The 20,024-nt window shown below is 42.4% G+C and overlaps 2 protein-coding genes across 5 annotated transcripts in view; one reads left to right on the top strand and one right to left on the bottom strand.

Annotated features, from left to right (window-relative positions):
- LOC135564763 (cytokine receptor-like factor 3) overlaps nucleotides 1-7,944 on the bottom strand; it is a 133,086-nt gene extending 125,142 nt beyond the window's left edge. Inside the window, exon 1 of the mRNA XM_065010776.1 lies at nucleotides 7,837-7,944. The gene's annotated coding sequence lies outside the window, so the exon portion shown is untranslated. The remainder of the gene's footprint in view (nucleotides 1-7,836) is intronic.
- A 2,960-nt stretch (nucleotides 7,945-10,904) lies between these two features.
- On the top strand, nucleotides 10,905-20,011 carry mpv17l (MPV17 mitochondrial membrane protein like). Of its 4 annotated transcripts, none has more exons than XM_065010779.1 (5): nucleotides 10,905-11,410; nucleotides 11,705-12,135; nucleotides 12,465-12,535; nucleotides 13,692-13,721; nucleotides 16,976-20,011. In XM_065010779.1, exons 2-5 carry the CDS (start codon nucleotides 11,814-11,816, stop codon nucleotides 17,207-17,209), a joined length of 657 nt encoding a protein of 218 aa, XP_064866851.1. In that variant the 5' UTR covers nucleotides 10,905-11,410; nucleotides 11,705-11,813; the 3' UTR covers nucleotides 17,210-20,011. The 4 variants fall into 4 exon arrangements, with proteins under 4 accessions (XP_064866851.1, XP_064866852.1, XP_064866853.1 ...); XM_065010780.1 differs by having other exon boundaries at nucleotides 10,905-11,339; XM_065010781.1 differs by having other exon boundaries at nucleotides 10,905-11,165.
- The last annotated feature ends 13 nt before the right edge of the window (nucleotides 20,012-20,024 follow it).

The following is a 20,024-nucleotide window of genomic DNA, read 5'->3' on the forward strand; positions in this document are numbered from 1 at the left end:
GTAGGGTGCCATTTGGGATGCAGTAGTGGTTCCATCTCCCCTGGTAAAACAGAGTCCAGTATTTAGGGAATATGGTGCCATTTGGGATGCAGTGTGGTTCCATCTCCCCTGGTAAAACAGAGTCCAGTATTTAGGGAGTAGGGTGCCATTTGGGATGCAGTAGTGGTTCCATCTCCCCCTGCAGACATCTTTGGTTCAATCTACAGACCTAACAGATAGATTGACTGTGACTGTAGAACCACACAGACCTCAATCAGAACCACTAACAGACACAGTCAAGTCTAACAGAAACAGAACCTAACAGAACCACACAGACACAGTCAATCTAACAGAACCACACAGAACCACACAGACACACAATCTAACAGAACCACACAGACACAGTCATCTAACAGAACCACACAGACACAGTCAGTCTAACAGAACCACACAGACACAGTCAATCTAACAGAACCACACAGAACCACACAGACACAGTCAATCTAACAGAACCACACGGACACAGTCAGTCTAACCAGAACACACAGACACAGTCAATCTAACAGAACCACACCACAGTCAATCTAACAGAACAGTCACAGAACACACAATCTAACAGAACCACACAGACACAATCTAACAGAACCACACAGACACAATCTAACAGAACCAGTCAATCTAACAGAACCACACACACAGTCAATCTAACAGAACCAGTCAATCTAACAGAACCACACAGACACAGTCAATCTAACAGAACCACACAGACACAGTCAATCTAACAGAACCACACAGACACAGTCAATCTAACAGAACCACACAGACACAGTCAATCTAACAGAACCACACAGACACAGTCAATCTAACAGAACCACACAGACACAGACAATCTAACAGAACCACACAGACACAGTCAATCTAACAGAACCACACAGACACAGTCAGTCTAACAGAACCACAAGACACAGTTACACTAGAGCATATTGAGATGTGCTTCTTTGTCACTGATCTGTTAGAAAATAACTAGTGTATGTTTTTCAGAAAGCTTTCTAAAAGGTGTGGTTTGTTGTTGTTGTTGGTCTCTAGCTACAGATTTCTCAGTCTCTAGAATCCTACAGATTATAACACCGTCTCACCAGTCTCTAGAATCCTACAGATTATAACACACCGTCTCTAGAATCCTACAGATTATAACACACCGTCTCTAGAATCCTACAGATTATAACACACCGTCTCTAGAATCCTACAGATTATAACACACCGTCTCTAGAATCCTACAGATTATAACACACCGTCTCTAGAATCCTACAGATTATAACACACAGTCTCTAGAATCCTACAGATTATAACACACCGTCTCTAGAATCCTACAGATTATAACACACCGTCTCTAGAATCCTACAGATTATAACACACCGTCTCTAGAATCCTACAGATTATAACACACCGTCTCTAGAATCCTACAGATTACAGAACACACTGTCTCTAGAATCCTACAGATTATAACACACCGTCTCTAGAATCCTACAGATTATAACACACCGTCTCTAGAATCCTACAGATTATAACACACCGTCTCTAGAATCCTACAGATTATAACACACTGTCTCTAGAATCCTGCAGATTATAACACACTGTCTCTAGAATCCTACAGATTATAACACACTGTCTCTAGAATCCTGCAGATTATAACACACTGTCTCTAGAATCCTACAGATTATAACACACTGTCTCTAGAATCCTACAGATTATAACACACTGTCTCTAGAATCCTACAGATTATAACACACTGTCTCTAGAATCCTGCAGATTATAACACACTGTCTCTAGAATCCTACAGATTATAACACACTGTCTCTAGAATCCTGCAGATTATAACACACCGTCTCTGTCTCTCTCAGGGCTCCTAAAGATAATCAACAAAAAAGTCCTCATTTGTGTGACCTGTTGGGGATGAATCAGAATAGTTGGGTAACATAGATAAGATGTTTTAGCTTCATTATATGCTTGTGAGTTACTTCTCATTTAGAATGTATCTTGTTGTACTATAGTGGTGGCCATTTGCAGTTATCCTTTCTCTGTCCTGGGGTCAGTTACTTCTCATTTAGAATGTATCTTGTTGTACTATAGTGGTGGCCATTTGCAGTTATCCTTTCTCTGTCCTGGGGTCAGTTACTTGGGCTGCAGAGAGGGGAGAGGTCAAGCTTGTCTTCATATGTAAACATATCTTTTAAACCATGTGAAGGAATGGTTGAGGGGGAACCAATTATCTCTTGGCTCCACAATGTCTGTGTGCCAGTCAGTGTCTCTGTGATCTTGTCCAGGAGGGGTGTATTTGATATATGCCTGTTGATGAGGTTTTGTTTTATGGTCCTGAGTGGTACCAAGAGCGTGATAAGAACATAGTTTAGGAGACAAAGCTGGACGATAATTTATAGCCAATGCTGTCTGGCTATGTGTGTCTTTGCTATAAAGGATCTCAGTTGCAATGTGTAAGCACTCTCAGAGAATTCATTTATAGACACTGAATTGATCTGAGAGTCACAGGGTTGTGATGGAGCTCATAATAATTAAAGATGGACTTTATGATAACTCTTGACTTGTGTGGTGGTTTGGTCTCATGATTTGGTAAATACAGGAAATTTCCACTACAGACCACATTTTATATTAATTTGGTCCTTTTTTAGTTGGGGGTAACAGATACAATATTCAGATTCATATCAATTAATATATTCAGGTCATATTTTCCATTCCATATATTCCTGTTGTACCTGTGTGCTGCCAACATGAAAACCAAACAGGAAGGTGTTAGTAGTGTCACAGTGATGTCAAAAAGTCAATATAACTCTGCAGGTCTGGCTATTGGCTGCTACAGCAGCTTCCTTTCCCTGTCTGTCCTGGCACGGAGTTGGCACGGAGTTGGCACGGAGTTGGCACGGCGTTGGCACCGAGTTAGCACCGAGTTAGCACCGCGTTAGCACCGAGTTAGCACGGAGTTAGCAACGAGTTAGCTCAAACATTTTTAGGCACGAAGCAAATTTCAGGTCTTCTGAGCACAAACTTGAACATTGTGAAAATTCTGTGTAATTTCCAGGGTGCGTTTACTGTGAACAGAGGCTGTACCCGCTTTAAGTTACAGTTTTAACTAGAGGTCAACCGATTATGATTTTTCAACGCCAATACCGATTATTGGAGGATCAAAAAAAAGCCGATGCCGATTAATCGGCCGATTTCTAGATACATATATATGTATGTATGTATGTATGTATATATATATATATATATATATATATATATATATTTGTAATAATAACAATTACAACAATATTAAATGAACAATGAACACTTATTTTAACTTAATATAAAACATAAATAAAATATATTTAGTCTCAAATAATCAAACATGTTCAATTTGGTTTAAATAATGCAAAAACAAAGTGTTGGAGAAGAAAGTAAAAGTGCAATATGTGCCATGTAAGAAAACTAACGTTTATGTTCTTTGCTCAGAACATGAGAACATATGAAAGCTGGTGGTTCCTTTTAACATGAGTCTTCAATATTCCCAGGTAAGAAGTTTTAGGTTGTAGTTATTATAGGACTATTTCTCTCTATACCATTCCTATTTCATATACCTTTGACTATTGGATGTTCTTATAGGCACTATAGTATTGCCAGCCTAATCTCTGGAGTTGATAGGCTTGAAGTCATAAACAGCGCTGTGAAGCAAGCATTGCGAAGAGCTGCTGGCAAACGCAGGAAAGTGCTGTTTGAATGAATACTTACGAGCCTGCTGCTGCCTACCACCGCTCAAGTCAGACTCCTCTATCAAATATCAAATCATAGACTTAATTATAATATAATAACACACAGAAATACGAGCTTTAGGTCATTAATATGGTAAAATCTGGAAACTATCATTTTGAAAACAAAACGTTTATTCTTTCAGTGAAATACGGAACCATTCCGTATTTTATCTAACGGGTGGCATCCCTAAATCTAAATATTGCTGTTACATTGTACAACCCTCAATGTTATGTCATAATTATGTAAAATTCTGGCAAATTAGTTACGGTCTTTGTTAGAAATAAATGGTCTTCACACAGTTTACAACGAGCCAGGCGGCCCAAACTGCTGCATATACCCTGACGCGAATGCGCTTTTGTTAAATCATCCCCCGTTTGGTGAAGTAGGCTGTGATTCACTGATGAATTAACAGGCACCACATTAATTATATGCAACGCAGGACAAGCTAGTTACACTAGTAATATCATCAACCATGTGTAGTTAACTAGTGATTATGTTAAGATTGATTGTTTTTTATAAGATACGTTTAATGCTAGCTAGCAAATTACCGTGGCCCCTTGCTGCCTTCGTGTAACAGATGGTCAGCCTGCCACTCAGTCTCCTCATGGATTGCTATGTAATCGGCCATAATCGGCATCCAAAAATGCAGATTACCGATTGTTATGAAAACTTGAAATCGTCCCTAATTAAATCGGCCATGCCGATTAATCGGTCGACCTCTAGTTAACAGTGGTCAAGTAGGCTACTGTGGCTATGTGATCATAATGTAGGCCTACCAGAGTGGCCTACCAGAGTGGCCTACCAGAGTGGCCTACCAGAGTGGCCTATCAGAGTGGCCTATCAACAACAATAGAGAAAATGCATCCAATAACAATTCAACATGTAAACAGCTGTTCTGTCATTCAGCCTACAGTAGCAGCCAATGTGTGGTGTTCAATGTCGGCCGACATTCCATGAGACTTTTGAAAGAAAAAAAACAACATACAGGGCTTGACATGAACCTGTTTATCTACTTGTCCTTCAGACAAGGAGGTGACTGAAAATGTTGTGTTGTTTACACTTTACAAAATAAAATGCGTTATTATTCCCATAGCATTATTACAGAGAATCAGACACATGATGCTGCCCTCTGCCTATTGGGCTACTTAGTTTATTCACGCCTGTCTCAAAATACAACACTGTCCCTTTAAAGACAAAGAAAAAGCTCTTTATCTGACCTGCTTGTCTAGAAATGTGTTGTGCTCTTGTATGAAGCAATCACTCCCCTACTACTGACTACTAATGATCTATAACTGGGCTAATAACTCACTGACTAGTAAAGGATATGAACTCAAATGTGGACACGTGGCTACATGCTGCTGTTGATTTGATCTCAAAACAAGCACATCTACTCACTATCAAGTCAAATGTTATTGGTCACATACACGTGTTCAGCAGATGTTATTGGTCACATACACGTGTTCAGCAGATGTTATTGGTCACATACACGTGTTCAGCAGATGTTATTGGTCACATACACGTGTTCAGCAGATGTTATTGCGGGTGTAGTGAAATGCTTGTGTTTCCGAGCTCCGACAGTGCAGTCACAACATGTACACACAAAGAGCTCCGACAGTGCAGTCACAACATGTACACACAAAGAGCTCCGACAGTGCAGTCACAACATGTACACACAAAGAGCTCCGACAGTGCAGTCACAACATGTACACACAAAGAGCTCCGACAGTGCAGTCACAACATGTACACACAAAGAGCTCCGACAGTGCAGTCACAACATGTACACACAAAGAGCTCCGACAGTGCAGTCACAACATGTACACACAAAGAGCTCCGACAGTGCAGTCACAACATGTACACACAAAGAGCTCAGTGCAGTCACAACATGTACACACAAAGAGCTCCGACAGTGCAGTCACAACATGTACACACAAATGCAGTCAACATGTACACACAAAGAGGAATGGTCACAACATGTACACACAAAGAGCTCCGACAGTGCAGTCACAACATGTACACACAAATCTCCGTAAAGGAATGGAATTAAGAACGTATAAATATTTGGAGGAGCGATGTCAGTGATGTCACAGCTGTAAACACAGTCCAGTTTAAAGTAAATGGCACAGATCCATATATGGCAATGATCTTATTTGCATATAGGCCTAACGGCAGTTCTGATTGGTTATGCCCCACCAGTCTGTGTAGAGTACGGGCTGAGTCGTGCTCAATAGAATCCTACTGTGACGCGTTCTGCCTTCAACAAAAATCTCTTGCATAGGTAGTTTTGTTTCAGGTATGTTGTCATTGAAATGGGCCACTGTCGCCACAGTAAAGGGAAATGTAGATTGGTGTTAACTAACAGGGAACGAACACACTCCAGGAAGTTGAGTAAAGTTCAATCTTGTGCTTCTCAGGCCACTGCGCGCCGCGCTCAGTTTAGAGGGAACGTTGGTTAGGACTGAGTTAGCACCGATGTTGGGCCTAGAAAGATGGATAACTTTGTGTGTGTGCGCTTGAGAGTGTACGAACGTGTGTGTGTGTGTGTGTGTGTGTGTTAGAGGTGTATGCTACAGTGTTGTCTATGTGATGATGCTGCTGCCGCTGATGATGCTGCTGGTGACCTAGATTCAGACCGGGCCTCCTGCCTGAACACACTGGCTACATCACAAATAGAACCCTAGTCCCTATGTAGTGCACTACTGTTGGGTCTGATCCCTATTGGCCCTGGTCTCTCTCGCTCTCTTTCTCTCATCTCTGTCACATGCATTTACATGTGACAGAGATAGTATGACGTGAATCTGTATGCCCCACTTCTAAGACTAGACCCCCTCCCTCCCTCCACACACACAGGATTTAAAGGCAGTAATCTTGGAGCAATATAACAGATTCCCCCCAGCGTGGGAGGAACATTCAGGTCACATGGAGAATCACACACACACAAACACACAATGTTGATCCTCAGACTATTGTTGAGAAGATGCTGTCAGTGAAGCATGAAATCACCCTCACTCCAGCTGAAACAAAGTCTGCCACGGTCCTGGTCAAAAGTAGTGCACTATGTAGGGAATATGATGCTATTTGGGACGCAAACGTTGTTTTTCAGGACTTCGCGTATGCACGGAAATCCATACAGTGGGTTTGGCTTTCGGACTTGCTATGAACATAGACCACTGACCTATAGATACGTCTTGATCTGTTGCTAGGAAACAGTCCTACTGGCATGTCTACACTTTAATTCCATGAGTGTTACTGATAGCTAAGTCAAGGAAAGGAACAAATGTTATTCCATAATCACTATCCAGTATAATCATTCCTAGCCACCGTGCTTCTACATCTGCATTGCTTGCTGTTTGGGGTTTTAGGCTGGGTTTCTGTATAAGCACTTTGTGACATCGGCTGATGTAAAAAGGGCTTTAAAAATCAAATTGTATTATTTTATTGATTGATTGATTGATTGATTGATTAGTAACCTACAAAATCTCATCACTTTGGACAACTGCCATTCTGATAGTTATTTCTAGACCTTTCATTTAATTTCACCATGTCCAGCAGTAGGCTACTACAAGCATTAGAATCACTAGAATCCTACATCAGACGTGTAATGACATTGTCTGTCATTGTGTGTTCAACGTGAAAAGTTATGACAGATGCTCACATAAAGACGAGTGTGGAGCTTCGACCGCAACTATTATTATCACGTAGCGAGCGGATGACACGGAGATGCAACGCAACTTTGCACAACAGAAAAACATGCCCATACTCGCTCAAAATCAACTTCCGTAATTCTAAAACACCCCCGTTTCACGAGAAGTCATCACCCAACATGCCTTTATCGATACATATGCACTTCACACAATTGAGGTTATTGTTGATGATGAATGAAAGTAAAGCATCGAGGGCTTGGCTTTCACCACCAACCCTCAGGAAACAATACATTTACAGAAAATGTAAAAGAAAACACCCAAGTAAGCCAGTTCATAGTACATCAAAAGTAATATTCAAGACATTAGTACACGCTTAATGTAGCCTATTAAATAATGCGACAACGAATCCTACCTGATTCGGACTTAGTTTCTGGTCATTCTAAAGTTCGATGCCGTTTCGGCTACCGACCAAAGCAAAGACGTTCTTGCGCCAGTCCAAAAAAAAAATTCTGCTGATCGACAGCTCAACTAACCAATAGAAGAAGGATATCGCCCAGTCTTCCTCTCCGTGTGCCCGCCCTCTGAGTTGCAAATGTGATACAATAGCCTTGCTGTGTAATAGTTCAAACCACTGATGAAACTCGGATAATGCATTGGCATAAACATCCCAAGTCAAGTCTCAACCAAATAAATGTACATTCTAACTGTGCGATTTTATTGTATGGACATTTTTATCATCGCCAAAATATGCATGTGATTGAGAATACATGTACTGCAGTAGACCCTTGGTGACTGAATCGTGACAGCTATCAAATCAAATCAAACTTTATTTGTCACATGCATCCGATACAAGTGTAGACGTTACAGTGAAATGCTTACTTACAAGCCCTTAACCAACAGTGTAGACCTTACAGTGAAATGCTTTACTTACAAGCTCTTAACCAACAGTGTAGACCTACAAGCCTTAACCAACAGTGTAGACCTTACAGTGAAATGCTTACTTTACAAGCCCTTAACCAACAGTGTAGACCTTACAGTGAAATGTTTACTTACAAGCCCTTAACCAACAGTGTAGACCTTACAGTGAAATGCTTTACTTACAAGCCCTTAACCAACAGTGTAGACCTACAAGCCTTAACCAACAGTGTAGACCTTACAGTGAAATGCTTTACTTACAAGCCCTTAACCAACAGTGTAGTAGACCTTACAGTGAAATGTTTACTTACAAGCCCTTAACCAACAGTGTAGACCTTACAGTGAAATGCTTACTTACAAGCCCTTAACCAACAGTGTAGACCTTACAGTGAAATGCTTTACTTACAAGCCCTTAACCAACAGTGTAGACCTCACAGTGAAATGCTTACTTACAAGCCCTTAACCAACAGTGTAGACCTCACAGTGAAATGCTTTACTGACAAGCCCTTAACCAACAGTGTAGACCTCACAGTGAAATGCTTTACTTACAAGCCCTTAACCAACAGTGTAGACCTCACAGTGAAATGCTGACTTACAAGCCCTTAACCAACAGTGTAGACCTACAAGCCTTAACCAACAGTGTAGACCTTACAGTGAAATGCTTTACTTACAAGCCCTTAACCAACAGTGTAGACCTCACCGTGAAATGTTTACTTTACAAGCCCTTAACCAACAGTGTAGACCTCACAGTGAAATGCTTTACTGACAAGCCCTTAACCAACAGTGTAGACCTCACAGTGAAATGCTTTACTGACAAGCCCTTAACCAACAGTGTAGACCTCACAGTGAAATGCTTTACTTACAAGCCCTTAACCAACAGTGTAGACCTCACAGTGAAATGCTTTACTGACAAGCCCTTAACCAACAGTGTAGACCTCACAGTGAAATGCTGACTTACAAGCCCTTAACCAACAGTGCAGTTCAAGAAGAGTTAAGAAATGATTTACCAAATAAACTAAAGTAAAAAATAATAAAAAGCACCGGTACTGAGTCAGTGTGCGGGGTACAGGTTAGTTGAGGTCATTTGTACATGTAGGTAGGGGTGAAGTGACTATGCATAGACAATAAACAGCGAGTAGCAGCAGTGTACAAGAGGGGGGGGGGGGGGGTGTCAATGTAGATTGTCCAGTGGCCATTTGATTAATTGTTCAGCAGTCTTATGGCTTGGGGGGTAGAAGCTGTTAAGGAGCGGTACCGCTTGCCGTGTGGTAGTAGAGAAAACAGTCTATGACTTGGATGGCTGGAGTCTCTGACAATTTTTGGGGCGTTCCTCTGACACCGCCTGGTATATAGATCCTGGATGGCAGAAAGCTTGGTCCCAGTGATGTACTGGGCCGTACACACTACCCTCTGTAGCGACCTTATGGTCAGATGCCGAGCAGTTGCCATACCAGGCGGTGATGCAAACGGTCAGGATGCTCTCGATGGTGCATCACCATGAGGCTTTATCAATCAGTGGACTAAAACACAATGCTATTATTATGGTATCAAAATAGCATACAGTTCAGTCTACATTTGTTTTATTAGTAGTCAAACAAACAGCTAAATTAGCTTTTTTTTTTAAACGAATAAAACAACACCTCACAACACAACCCCTCAACCCGACATATTAACGTTTTAAAATGTTTGTCAATCGTAAAGTATTTTTTGTCTGTCATGTCTTTTTCGTTATGCGTCGGACCCAGGAAGACAAGCCATTGTCGCCATTGGAGTCGGCTAATGGGGATCTCAGTAAAATCTCAATCTAAAAACACAATAATATACAGTATATTCACATGAAAAGCCATGGCTCTCTGTCTGTATACCGTTTCAAGAGCACCCCCTAGTGGTGATAGACAGAAATGGCTCTCTGTCTGTATACCGTTTCAAGAGCACCCCCTAGTGGTGATAGACAGAAATGGCTCTCTGTCTGTATACCGTTTCAAGAGCACCCCCTAGTGGTGATAGACAGACATGACTCTTTGTCTGTATACCGTTTCAAGAGCACCCCCTAGTGGTGATAGACAGAAATGGCTCTCTGTCTGTATACCGTTTCAAGACCACCTATCGATGATAGGTCGGCAAAGACACTGTATTTATTTGAGCTCTAAGGTTTTATAAATCAAACTGTTGTCAAAACTTGTCATCATTGGTTAAAGCATTTCAGGCAGAAAACCTCTTAGAAAACAACACCTTGGTATGCTTATCCAATCAGAATAATATAGAAGGTGGTTTTACATGTTGATTGCTCTGTGTGAGTGTTCTATGTGTGCGCGCGATAGAGAGATTTGAAGTGTATCTATTCCTTTGGAACTTTTGTGAGTGTAATGATTACTTTTGATTGTTTATTTCACTTGTATTTATTATCCCTTTCACTTGCTTTGGCAATGTAAATATATGTTTCCGATGCCAAACATCTGAGAGAGAGAGAGAGGTAGAGGGAGGGGTAGAGGTAGAGAGAACAAACTGTGCGTAAAAGTACCCGCCGGCCACCATACATGCGTGTAAAAGTGAAGTACGGTGTCCAGTGCTCGCAGTTTCACAGATTAACAACACATTTGATTGGTTTAAAATCCGCATGCCCACTACTCTAAAAACTAACAGGGGTCATTGTGATTTGTGGAGTTGTTGAAGCGCGCTACACATCTGAGCGACTCACGGGACAATCCTCTAGATTAGCGGTTGACGCAGAGGATGGATTTCGTAGATAGCAACATGATACTGTACCGTACTGGTCGGTATACAGGGACGGGATGATCTAGAATGGACGAATGAAATGCTTTAAATGTAACGTATTTCGATACTCTTCATATTATCAAATGAGTCCGTCGTTATAAGGATAGAATGTGTGTAGTCCTAATCTTTAAATAGGCTAGATGAGCTATGACGGGAGAGCTAAATATGAACCATTCCTGTTTCGATTCCAAAATGAAGAGACCCAACGGAATGGTGGCAGATTTGGTGCGTTACAACACGGTCTTGTGGGACGTTTGTGATGGAGCGGTTTAACTTTCCCTCTAAAACAAGCAGATGTAAGAATGCGTGTAGCGGTACTTTATTGGTTGGAAGTAACATCTAAACATTTTGGCTAAAATGAATGTATTTTCGGGTTCTGCTTGCTCACTAACATCAGATAATAATCTCAGGTGTACAAGCGTAGACTACATTTAGCTGGCATGCCAAGTGTGTGAATAGGAGGAACTTTAAAATATCTATCCCGCCATTGTGCCCTTGGGTAGGGCACTTAACCTATAACCTGCCCCAGGGCCGCTGTTCTGCCACTGACCGAACGGTGCCTCTCTCAACGTGTGTGTTTCTTCACCTAGGAGGATTTGGAAAGGCAGAAGACAACTTTACTTTTGAAGTTTCACCCAACAATGGACTGCACGATTATATTCTACTCTGTTCTGTTGTCGTAGAACACCGCAGTTGAAAATGAACGTGTTGAAAATGAGGAAAGCCGTGTTAAAAGAAGCGGTTAAACGCTTCCCGTGGCTTGCCAACGTTACTCTGTATGGCTGCCTGTTTGCCGGCGGAGACTTTGTTCATCAGATGATCGCACAAAGAGAAGAGATGGACTGGAAACACACCAGAAATGTTGCCATAGTGGCCATCAGCTTCCATGGAAACTTTAATTATTTCTGGTTACGGGCTTTGGAAAGCCGTTTCCCGGGAAAATCTCCCGGAATGCTCTTCCGCAAACTGCTCCTGGACCAAAGTTTTGCATCACCCTTGGCAACGAGTGTCTTCTACACAGGTAACGTGCATTTTAATGTGGGAAGTTTAATTGAAGTGTATCTATTGTAGCCTACAACAATTTTCTAATGTGTCCTACATAGAATAACCTTATATAGAGAAACAGACCAATGCGTCATGTCCATTGGGTAATAGGCCTAGGTTAGGCTACTCTCCTATAGCCTAACCTTGGATGTGTGTATTTGTAAATGCTGAACTTGATGAACGGACAGTGCTCTAACGTGTACTCGTTCAAAAGGTCGTGTGCGAAATGCACGAGGTTTGAGTGATGCGTGAAATGGGCACAAGTGTGACCTACAGTTTGTACTCTCTCGCCGTCTTCATCTGCAGGAGTGAGTTTCTTGGAGAATAAAGACGACGTCTTCGAGGACTGGAGAGAAAAGTTCCTCAACACGTACAAGGTAAAATGAAATCAGAACGAACCGGAACCGACCGAGAGGCCGGCCGGCCCACGCATACAGGCAGAGAAGGAAAGTCACCTTCCGCCCGCCTGGTGTGAGCTCACCCCCGATTAACCCAGATTATGGCACTGCTTTTGCGCAGCAACGGGCAGGCGGCCAGGGATACGGCAATGCATGACTATTACTGCCGGTCGAGCCCAACTCTTCCAGGCCCAACAACCGTTGTAAAATAATACTGACATCTGGGTAGAACATATTACCCCCATTGAAATAAAATGAAAGGTCAGTGTAGAACGTTAGAGGGATGCTGCTGGAAGAAGTCCCATTGATCTGAGTGGTAGATCTATAGATCTGGACATATAGAGAGGGATGCTGCTGGAAGAAGTCCCATTGATCTGAGTGGTAGATCTATAGATCTGGACATATAGAGAGGGGTGCTGCTGGAAGAAGTCCCATTGATCTGAGTGGTAGATCTATAGATCTGGACATATAGAGAGGGGTGCTGCTGGAAGAAGTCCCATTGATCTGAGTGGTAGATCTATAGATCTGGACATATAGAGAGGGATGCTGCTGGAAGAAGTCCCATTGATCTGAGTGGGAGATCTATAGATCTGGACATATAGAGAGGGATGCTGCTAGAAGAAGTCCCATTGGTCTCAGTTGGTAGATCTATAGATCTGGACATATAGAGAAGGGTGCTGCTGGAAGAAGTCCCATTGATCTGAGTGGTAGATCTATAGATCTGGACATATAGAGAGGGATGCTGCTGGAAGAAGTCCCATTGATCTGAGTGGTAGATCTATAGATCTGGACATATAGAGAGGGATGCTGCTAGAAGAAGTCCCATTGGTCTCAGTTGGTAGATCTATAGATCTGGACATATAGAGAGGGGTGCTGCTGGAAGAAGTCCCATTGATCTGAGTGGTAGATCTATAGATCTGGACATATAGAGAAGGGTGCTGCTGGAGAGAGAAACTGAGCAGACAGACAGACAGACAGGAAGGAAGGAAGGCAGACAGACATACATGAGAGGCAGACTGACCAGACTTGCTAGTCAGTTTATGATGTGAAGGATGTGTGCTAGAACGGAGCTCTTGGAATACTGTATTAGACTTGGTTTGATTATTAACATGTATCTTGTCTCTTTGAATTTCAGACTGGACTCATGTACTGGCCTTTCATGCAGGTAAATGATAAGGATGCTATTGATAGACAGTGTATCACTGTGCTGTAAATATCCCAGTGTATTGATGATAAACTACATTGTGTGAAGACATAACATCATGCTCTGAAATGTCCCCACCAACTAATACACATGCAGTGGAATTTACTATAAACATCAGGTTGACCCTGTGCTGTGTCTATACAGTAATGTCACACACACACACACACACACACACACACACAGTTCTATTTCAGTATGATGGTTTATTTACTGTTAGAGAGAACCACCTTCTTCTGCGGAAGTGATGATCTGATGTCATAATAGGATGCTGGAATTTGTCATGTTTGTGCTGTTCTAATAACTAATGCCTGTGTTCTATTCATGTGCTGTAATAACTAATGTCTGTGTTCTATTCATGTGCTGTTCTAATAACTCATGTCTGTGTTCTATTCATGTGCTGTTCTAATAACTAATGTCTGTGTTCTATTCATGTGCTGTTCTAATAACTCATGTCTGTGTTCTATTCATGTGCTGTTCTAATAACTCATGTCTGTGTTCTATTCATGTGCTGTTCTAATAACTAATGTCTGTGTTCTATTCATGTGCTGTTCTAATAATTCATGTCTGTGTTCTATTCATGTGCTGTTCTAATAACTCATGTCTGTGTTCTATTCATGTGCTGTTCTAATAACTAATGTCTGTGTTCTATTCATGTGCTGTTCTAATAACTAATGTCTGTGTTCTATTCATGTGCTGTTCTAATAACTAATGTCTGTGTTCTATTCATGTGCTGTTCTAATAACTAATGTCTGTGTTCTATTCATGTGCAGGTTCTAATAACTAATGTCTGTGTTCTATTAATGTGCTGTTTTAATAACTCATGTCTGTGTTCTATTCATGTGCTGTTCTAATAACTAATGTCTGTGTTCTATTCATGTGCTGTTCTAATAACTAATGTCTGTGTTCTATTCATGTGCTGTAATAACTAATGTCTGTGTTCTATTCATGTGCTGTTCTAATAACTAATGTCTGTGTTCTATTCATGTGCTGTAATAACTAATGTCTGTGTTCTATTCATGTGCTGTTCTAATAACTAATGTCTGTGTTCTATTCATGTGCTGTTCTAATAACTAATGTATGTGTTCTATTCATGTGCTGTAATAACTGATGTCTGTGTTCTATTCATGTGCTGTTCTAATAACTAATGTCTGTGTTCTATTCATGTGCTGTTCTAATAACTAATGTCTGTGTTCTATTCATGTGCTGTTCTAATAACTAATGTCTGTGTTCTATTCATGTGCTGTTCTAATAACTAATGTCTGTGTTCTATGCATGTGCTGTAATAACTAATGTCTGTGTTCTATTCATGTGCTGTTCTAATAACTAATGTCTGTGTTATATTCATGTGCTGTTCTAATAACTAATGTCTGTGTTCTATTCATGTGCTGTTCTAATAACTAATGTCTGTGTTCTATTCATGTGCTGTTCTAATAACTAATGTCTGTGTTCTATTCATGTGCTGTTCTAATAACTAATGTCTGTGTTCTATTCATGTGCTGTTCTAATAACTAATGTCTGTGTTCTATTCATGTGCTGTTCTAATAACTAATGTCTGTGTTCTATTCATGTGCTGTTCTAATAACTAATGTCTGTGTTCTAGTCATGTGCTGTAATAACTAATGTATGTGTTCTATTCATGTGCTGTTCTAATAACTAATGTTTGTGTTCTATTCATGTGCTGTTCTAATAACTAATGTCTGTGTTCTATTCATGTGCTGTTCTAATAACTAATGTCTGTGTTCTATTCATGTGCTGTAATAACTAATGTCTGTGTTCTATTCATGTGCTGTTCTAATAACTAATGTCTGTGTTCTATTCATGTGCTGTTCTAATATCTAATGTCTGTGTTCTAGTCATGTGCTGTAATAACTAATGTCTGTGTTCTATTCATGTGCTGTTCTAATAACTAATGTCTGTGTTCTATTCATGTGCTGTAATAACTAATGTCTGTGTTCTATTCATGAACCAGTATTGGTCTGTTACATGTTATAAACCAGTATTGGTCTGTCACATGTTATGAACCAGTATTGATCTGTCATGTTATGAACCAGTGTTGGTCTGTCAGTCAGTGGTGCAGTGGTGCTGTAATACAATACTAGTGTTCTTTTCTGAGGCACTTCAAACTGACACCTGTTTTTATCTCCCCCTTCCTCTCTCCCTCCCTCTTCACCCCCCTCCCTCTCCCTCACTCTCCCTCCCTCTTCACCCTCTCCCTCTGCTTCTCCCTCCCTCTTCACCCCTACCTCTGCTTCTCCCTCCCTCTTCACCCCTACCTCTGCTTCTCCCTCCCTCTTCACCCCCTCACTCTCCCTTCCTCTTCACCCCCTCACTCTCCCTCCCGCTTCACCCCTACCTCTGCTTCTCCCTCCCTCTTCACCCCTACCTCTGCTTCTCCCTCCCTCTTCACCCCCTCCCTCTCCTTCCCTCTTCACCCCTACCTCTGCTTCCCCCTCCCTCTTCACCCCCTCCCTCTCCTTCCCTCTTCACCCCTACCTCTGCTTCTCCCTCCCTCTTCACCCCCTCACTCTCCCACCCTCTTCACCCCTACCTCTGCTTCTCCCTCCCTCCCTCTTCACCCTCTCCCTCTGCTTCTCCCTCCCTCTTCACCCCCTCCCTCTCCCTCCCTCTTCACCCCTACCTCTGCTTCTCCCTCCCTCTTCACCCCTACCTCTGCTTCTCCCTCCCTCTTCACCCCCTCACTCTCCCTTCCTCTTCACCCCCTCACTCTCCCTCCCCCTTCACCCCTACCTCTGCTTCTCCCTCCCTCTTCACCCCTACCTCTGCTTCTCCCTCCCTCTTCACCCCTACCTCTGCTTCTCCCTCCCTCTTCACCCCCTCCCTCTCCTTCCCTCTTCACCCCTACCTCTGCTTCTCCCTCCCTCTTCACCCCCTCCCTCTCCTTCCCTCTTCACCCCTACCTCTGCTTCTCCCTCCCTCTTCACCCCCTCCCTCTCCTTCCCTCTTCACCCCTACCTCTGCTTCTCCCTCCCTCTTCACCCCCTCACTCTCCCTCCCTCTTCACCCCTACCTCTGCTTCTCCCTCCCTCCCTCTTCACCCCTACCTCTGCTTCTCCCTCCCTCCCTCTTCACCCCTACCTCTGCTTCTCCCTCCCTCCCTCTTCACCCCTACCTCTGCTTCTCCCTCCCTCCCTCTTCACCCCTACCTCTGCTTCTCCCTCCCTCTTCACCCCCTCCCTCCCTCCCTCCCTCCCCAGTTCCTAAACTTCATCCTGATGCCTCTGTACCTGAGGACAGTCTTCATGGGCTGCTGTGCGTTCCTGTGGGCCACCTTTCTGTGTTTCTCCCGGCAGAGCGGGGACGGTACGGCCAGTGTTGCCCTCGCCTTCGTCCTGTATCCCAAACAGAGGCTGCAGGCCGCCCGGGAGGCCCACCTCGCCCGCAAGAAACAGAAAGAAGAGGAGGAACAGCAGCAGAGCACTGGCAACTAAATTAATTGATTCAATGAGATTCGATTCAATTCAGGAAACAGAAAACAGAAGAGGACCTGAGCACTGAGAACTGAACTGAATTGGTTCAATGAGATTCAATTCAGGAAACAGAAAACAGAAGAGGACCTGAGCACTGAGAACTGAACTGCTAAAATGTTATTTCAAATGAATTTCAACAAAACGTTGTTATATCTCCCTGTCTTCAAGGGCAACAAGACAAGGAACGAGGGCTTGGTTAGAGGGTGAGACCACAACGTCAGCATGTGAGGCCAGGGCAGGCTCTCACACCTTACAAAAAAACACATAGTGAAAACTGAATCAGTTGGATTGAATATAACTTTATTGATATACTCAGGGGCGAGGACGAGTGAATATAACTTTATTGATATCCTCAGGGGCAAGGAGGAATCATTGTTGGAGCACAGTTATATAATTTATGCCTACTGTACATATACAAATACATCCATCTAATACTATACCAGCAACACGTACAGTGGGCCTAATACCTCCACATAATACTATACCAGCAACACGTACAGTGGGCCTAATACCTCCACATAATACTATACCAGAAACCCGTACAGTGGGCCTAATACCTCCACCTAATACTACACCAGAAACCCGTACAGTGGGCCTACATTACAGACGTTACATCACTGATTCAATTCAATACAACTTTATCAATCCCGTCAGGGGCAACCCAGAAAACACAGTCGGACACGGAACACATTACTTACAGACATTCAGACTGTACAGGTGTAGAAGTGCAATACATTACGTGAAACACAACAAGTCACTCTGAGATACATGTACGTCCCCTGAAGTTGTTTGTAAGACAAACATGTTGGGTGGATGAGAGAGAGAGAGAAGGTGTTAGATGTTGTGATTTACAGGGATGTTCCTCGGGGAGAGGAGGTGTCAGATGCTCCTCAGGGAGAGGAGGTGTTAGATGTTGTGATTTACAGGGATGTTCCTCAGGGAGAGGAGGTGTTAGATGTTGTGATTTGCAGGGATGTTCCTCAGGGAGAGGTGTTAGATGTTGTGATTTGCAGGGATGTTCCTCGGGGAGAGGAGGTGTTAGATGTTGTGATTTGCAGGGATGTTCCTCAGGGAGAGGAGATGTTAGATGTTGTGATTTGCAGGGATGTTCCTCAGGGAGAGGAGGTGTTAGATGTTGTGATTTGCAGGGATGTTCCTCAGGGAGAGGAGATGTTAGATGTTGTGATTTGCAGGGATGTTCCTCAGGGAGAGGAGGTGTTAGATGTTGTGATTTGCAGGGATGTTCCTCAGGGAGAGGAGGTGTTAGATGTTGTGATTTGCAGGGATGTTCCTCAGTGAGAGGAGGTGTTAGATGTTGTGATTTGCAGGGATGCTCCTCAGGGAGAGGAGGTGTTAGATGTTGTGATTTACAGGGATGTTCCTCAGGGAGAGGAGGTGTCAGATGCTCCTCAGGGAGAGGAGGTGTTAGATGTTGTGATTTGCAGGGATGTTCCTCGGGGAGAGGAGGTGTTAGATGTGATTTGTAGAGAGGTTCTTCAGGGTGTGTATTTGATGTTCATGTATATATGTAAAATGTGTTTATTCTATGCTCTCAATTTCTATGACCCATCGGTTGTGCCTTCTGTTGGTAACAAGAGCCCTTCATGTTCTGCTCTAGATTTAGTTAGTTCTTACTCAGATAAACTGTGTGTGTTTTTTGTGTGTGTGTGTGTGTGTGTGTGTGTGTGTATATATTTATACATTACCAGTCAAAAGTTTGGACACACCTATTAATTCAAGGGTTTTTCTTTATTTTTACTATTTTCTACATTGTAGAATAATAATGTAGACATCAAAACTATGAAATAACACATATGGAATCATGTTGTAACCAAAAAAAGTGTTAAAGAAATCTAAATCTATTTTATATTTTTGATTCTTCAAAGTAGCTACCCTTTGCCTTGATGACAGCTTTGCACACTCTTGACATTCTCTCAACCAGCTTCACCTGGAATGCTTTTCCAACTGTCTTGAAGGAGTTCCCACATTTGCTGAGCACTTGTTGGCTACTTTCCTTCACTCTGCTGTCCAACTCATCCCAAACCACCTCAATTGGGTTGAGATTGGATGATTGTGGAGGCCAGGTCATCTGGTGCAGCACTCCATCACGCTCCTTCTTGGTCAAATAGCCCTTACACAGCCTGGAGGTGTGTTGGGTCATTGTCCTGTTGAAAAACAAAATGATAGTCCCACTAAGCGCAAACCAGATGGGATGGCGTATCGCTGCAGAATGCTGTGGTAGCCATGCTGGTTACGTGTGCCTGTCGTTTCTCTTTGTTTATTTGAGCTGTTCTTGCCATAATATGGACTTGGTCTTTTACCGAAAAGGGGTATCTTCTGTACATCACCCCTACCTTGTCACAACACAACTGATTGGCTCAAACGCATTAAGAAGGAAAGAAATTCCACAAATTAATTTTTAAAAAGGCACACCTGTTAATTGAAATGCATTCCAGGTGACTACCTCATGAAGCTGGTTGAGAGAATGCCAAATGTGTTCAAAGCTGTCAACAAGGCAAAGGGTGGCAACTTTGAAGAATCTGTTTAATTTGTTTAACACAACATTGGTTACTCCATGATTCCATATGTGTTATTTCATCGTTTTTATGTCTTCACTATTATTCTACAATGTAAAAAATAATATTACAAATGTAATTAAATCTGTAGAATGAGTAGTTGTGTCCCAACTGTTGACTGGTACTGTGTTGTATAACTCATCTCCAGATTGACCATTGAAGGATAAAGTGCTACCCTGTCCGGTTACTTGAATTGTCGA

This window comes from Oncorhynchus nerka, linkage group LG26 (genome assembly GCF_034236695.1).
Source record: "Oncorhynchus nerka isolate Pitt River linkage group LG26, Oner_Uvic_2.0, whole genome shotgun sequence".
NCBI classification, from domain to species: Eukaryota; Metazoa; Chordata; class Actinopteri; order Salmoniformes; family Salmonidae; genus Oncorhynchus; species Oncorhynchus nerka.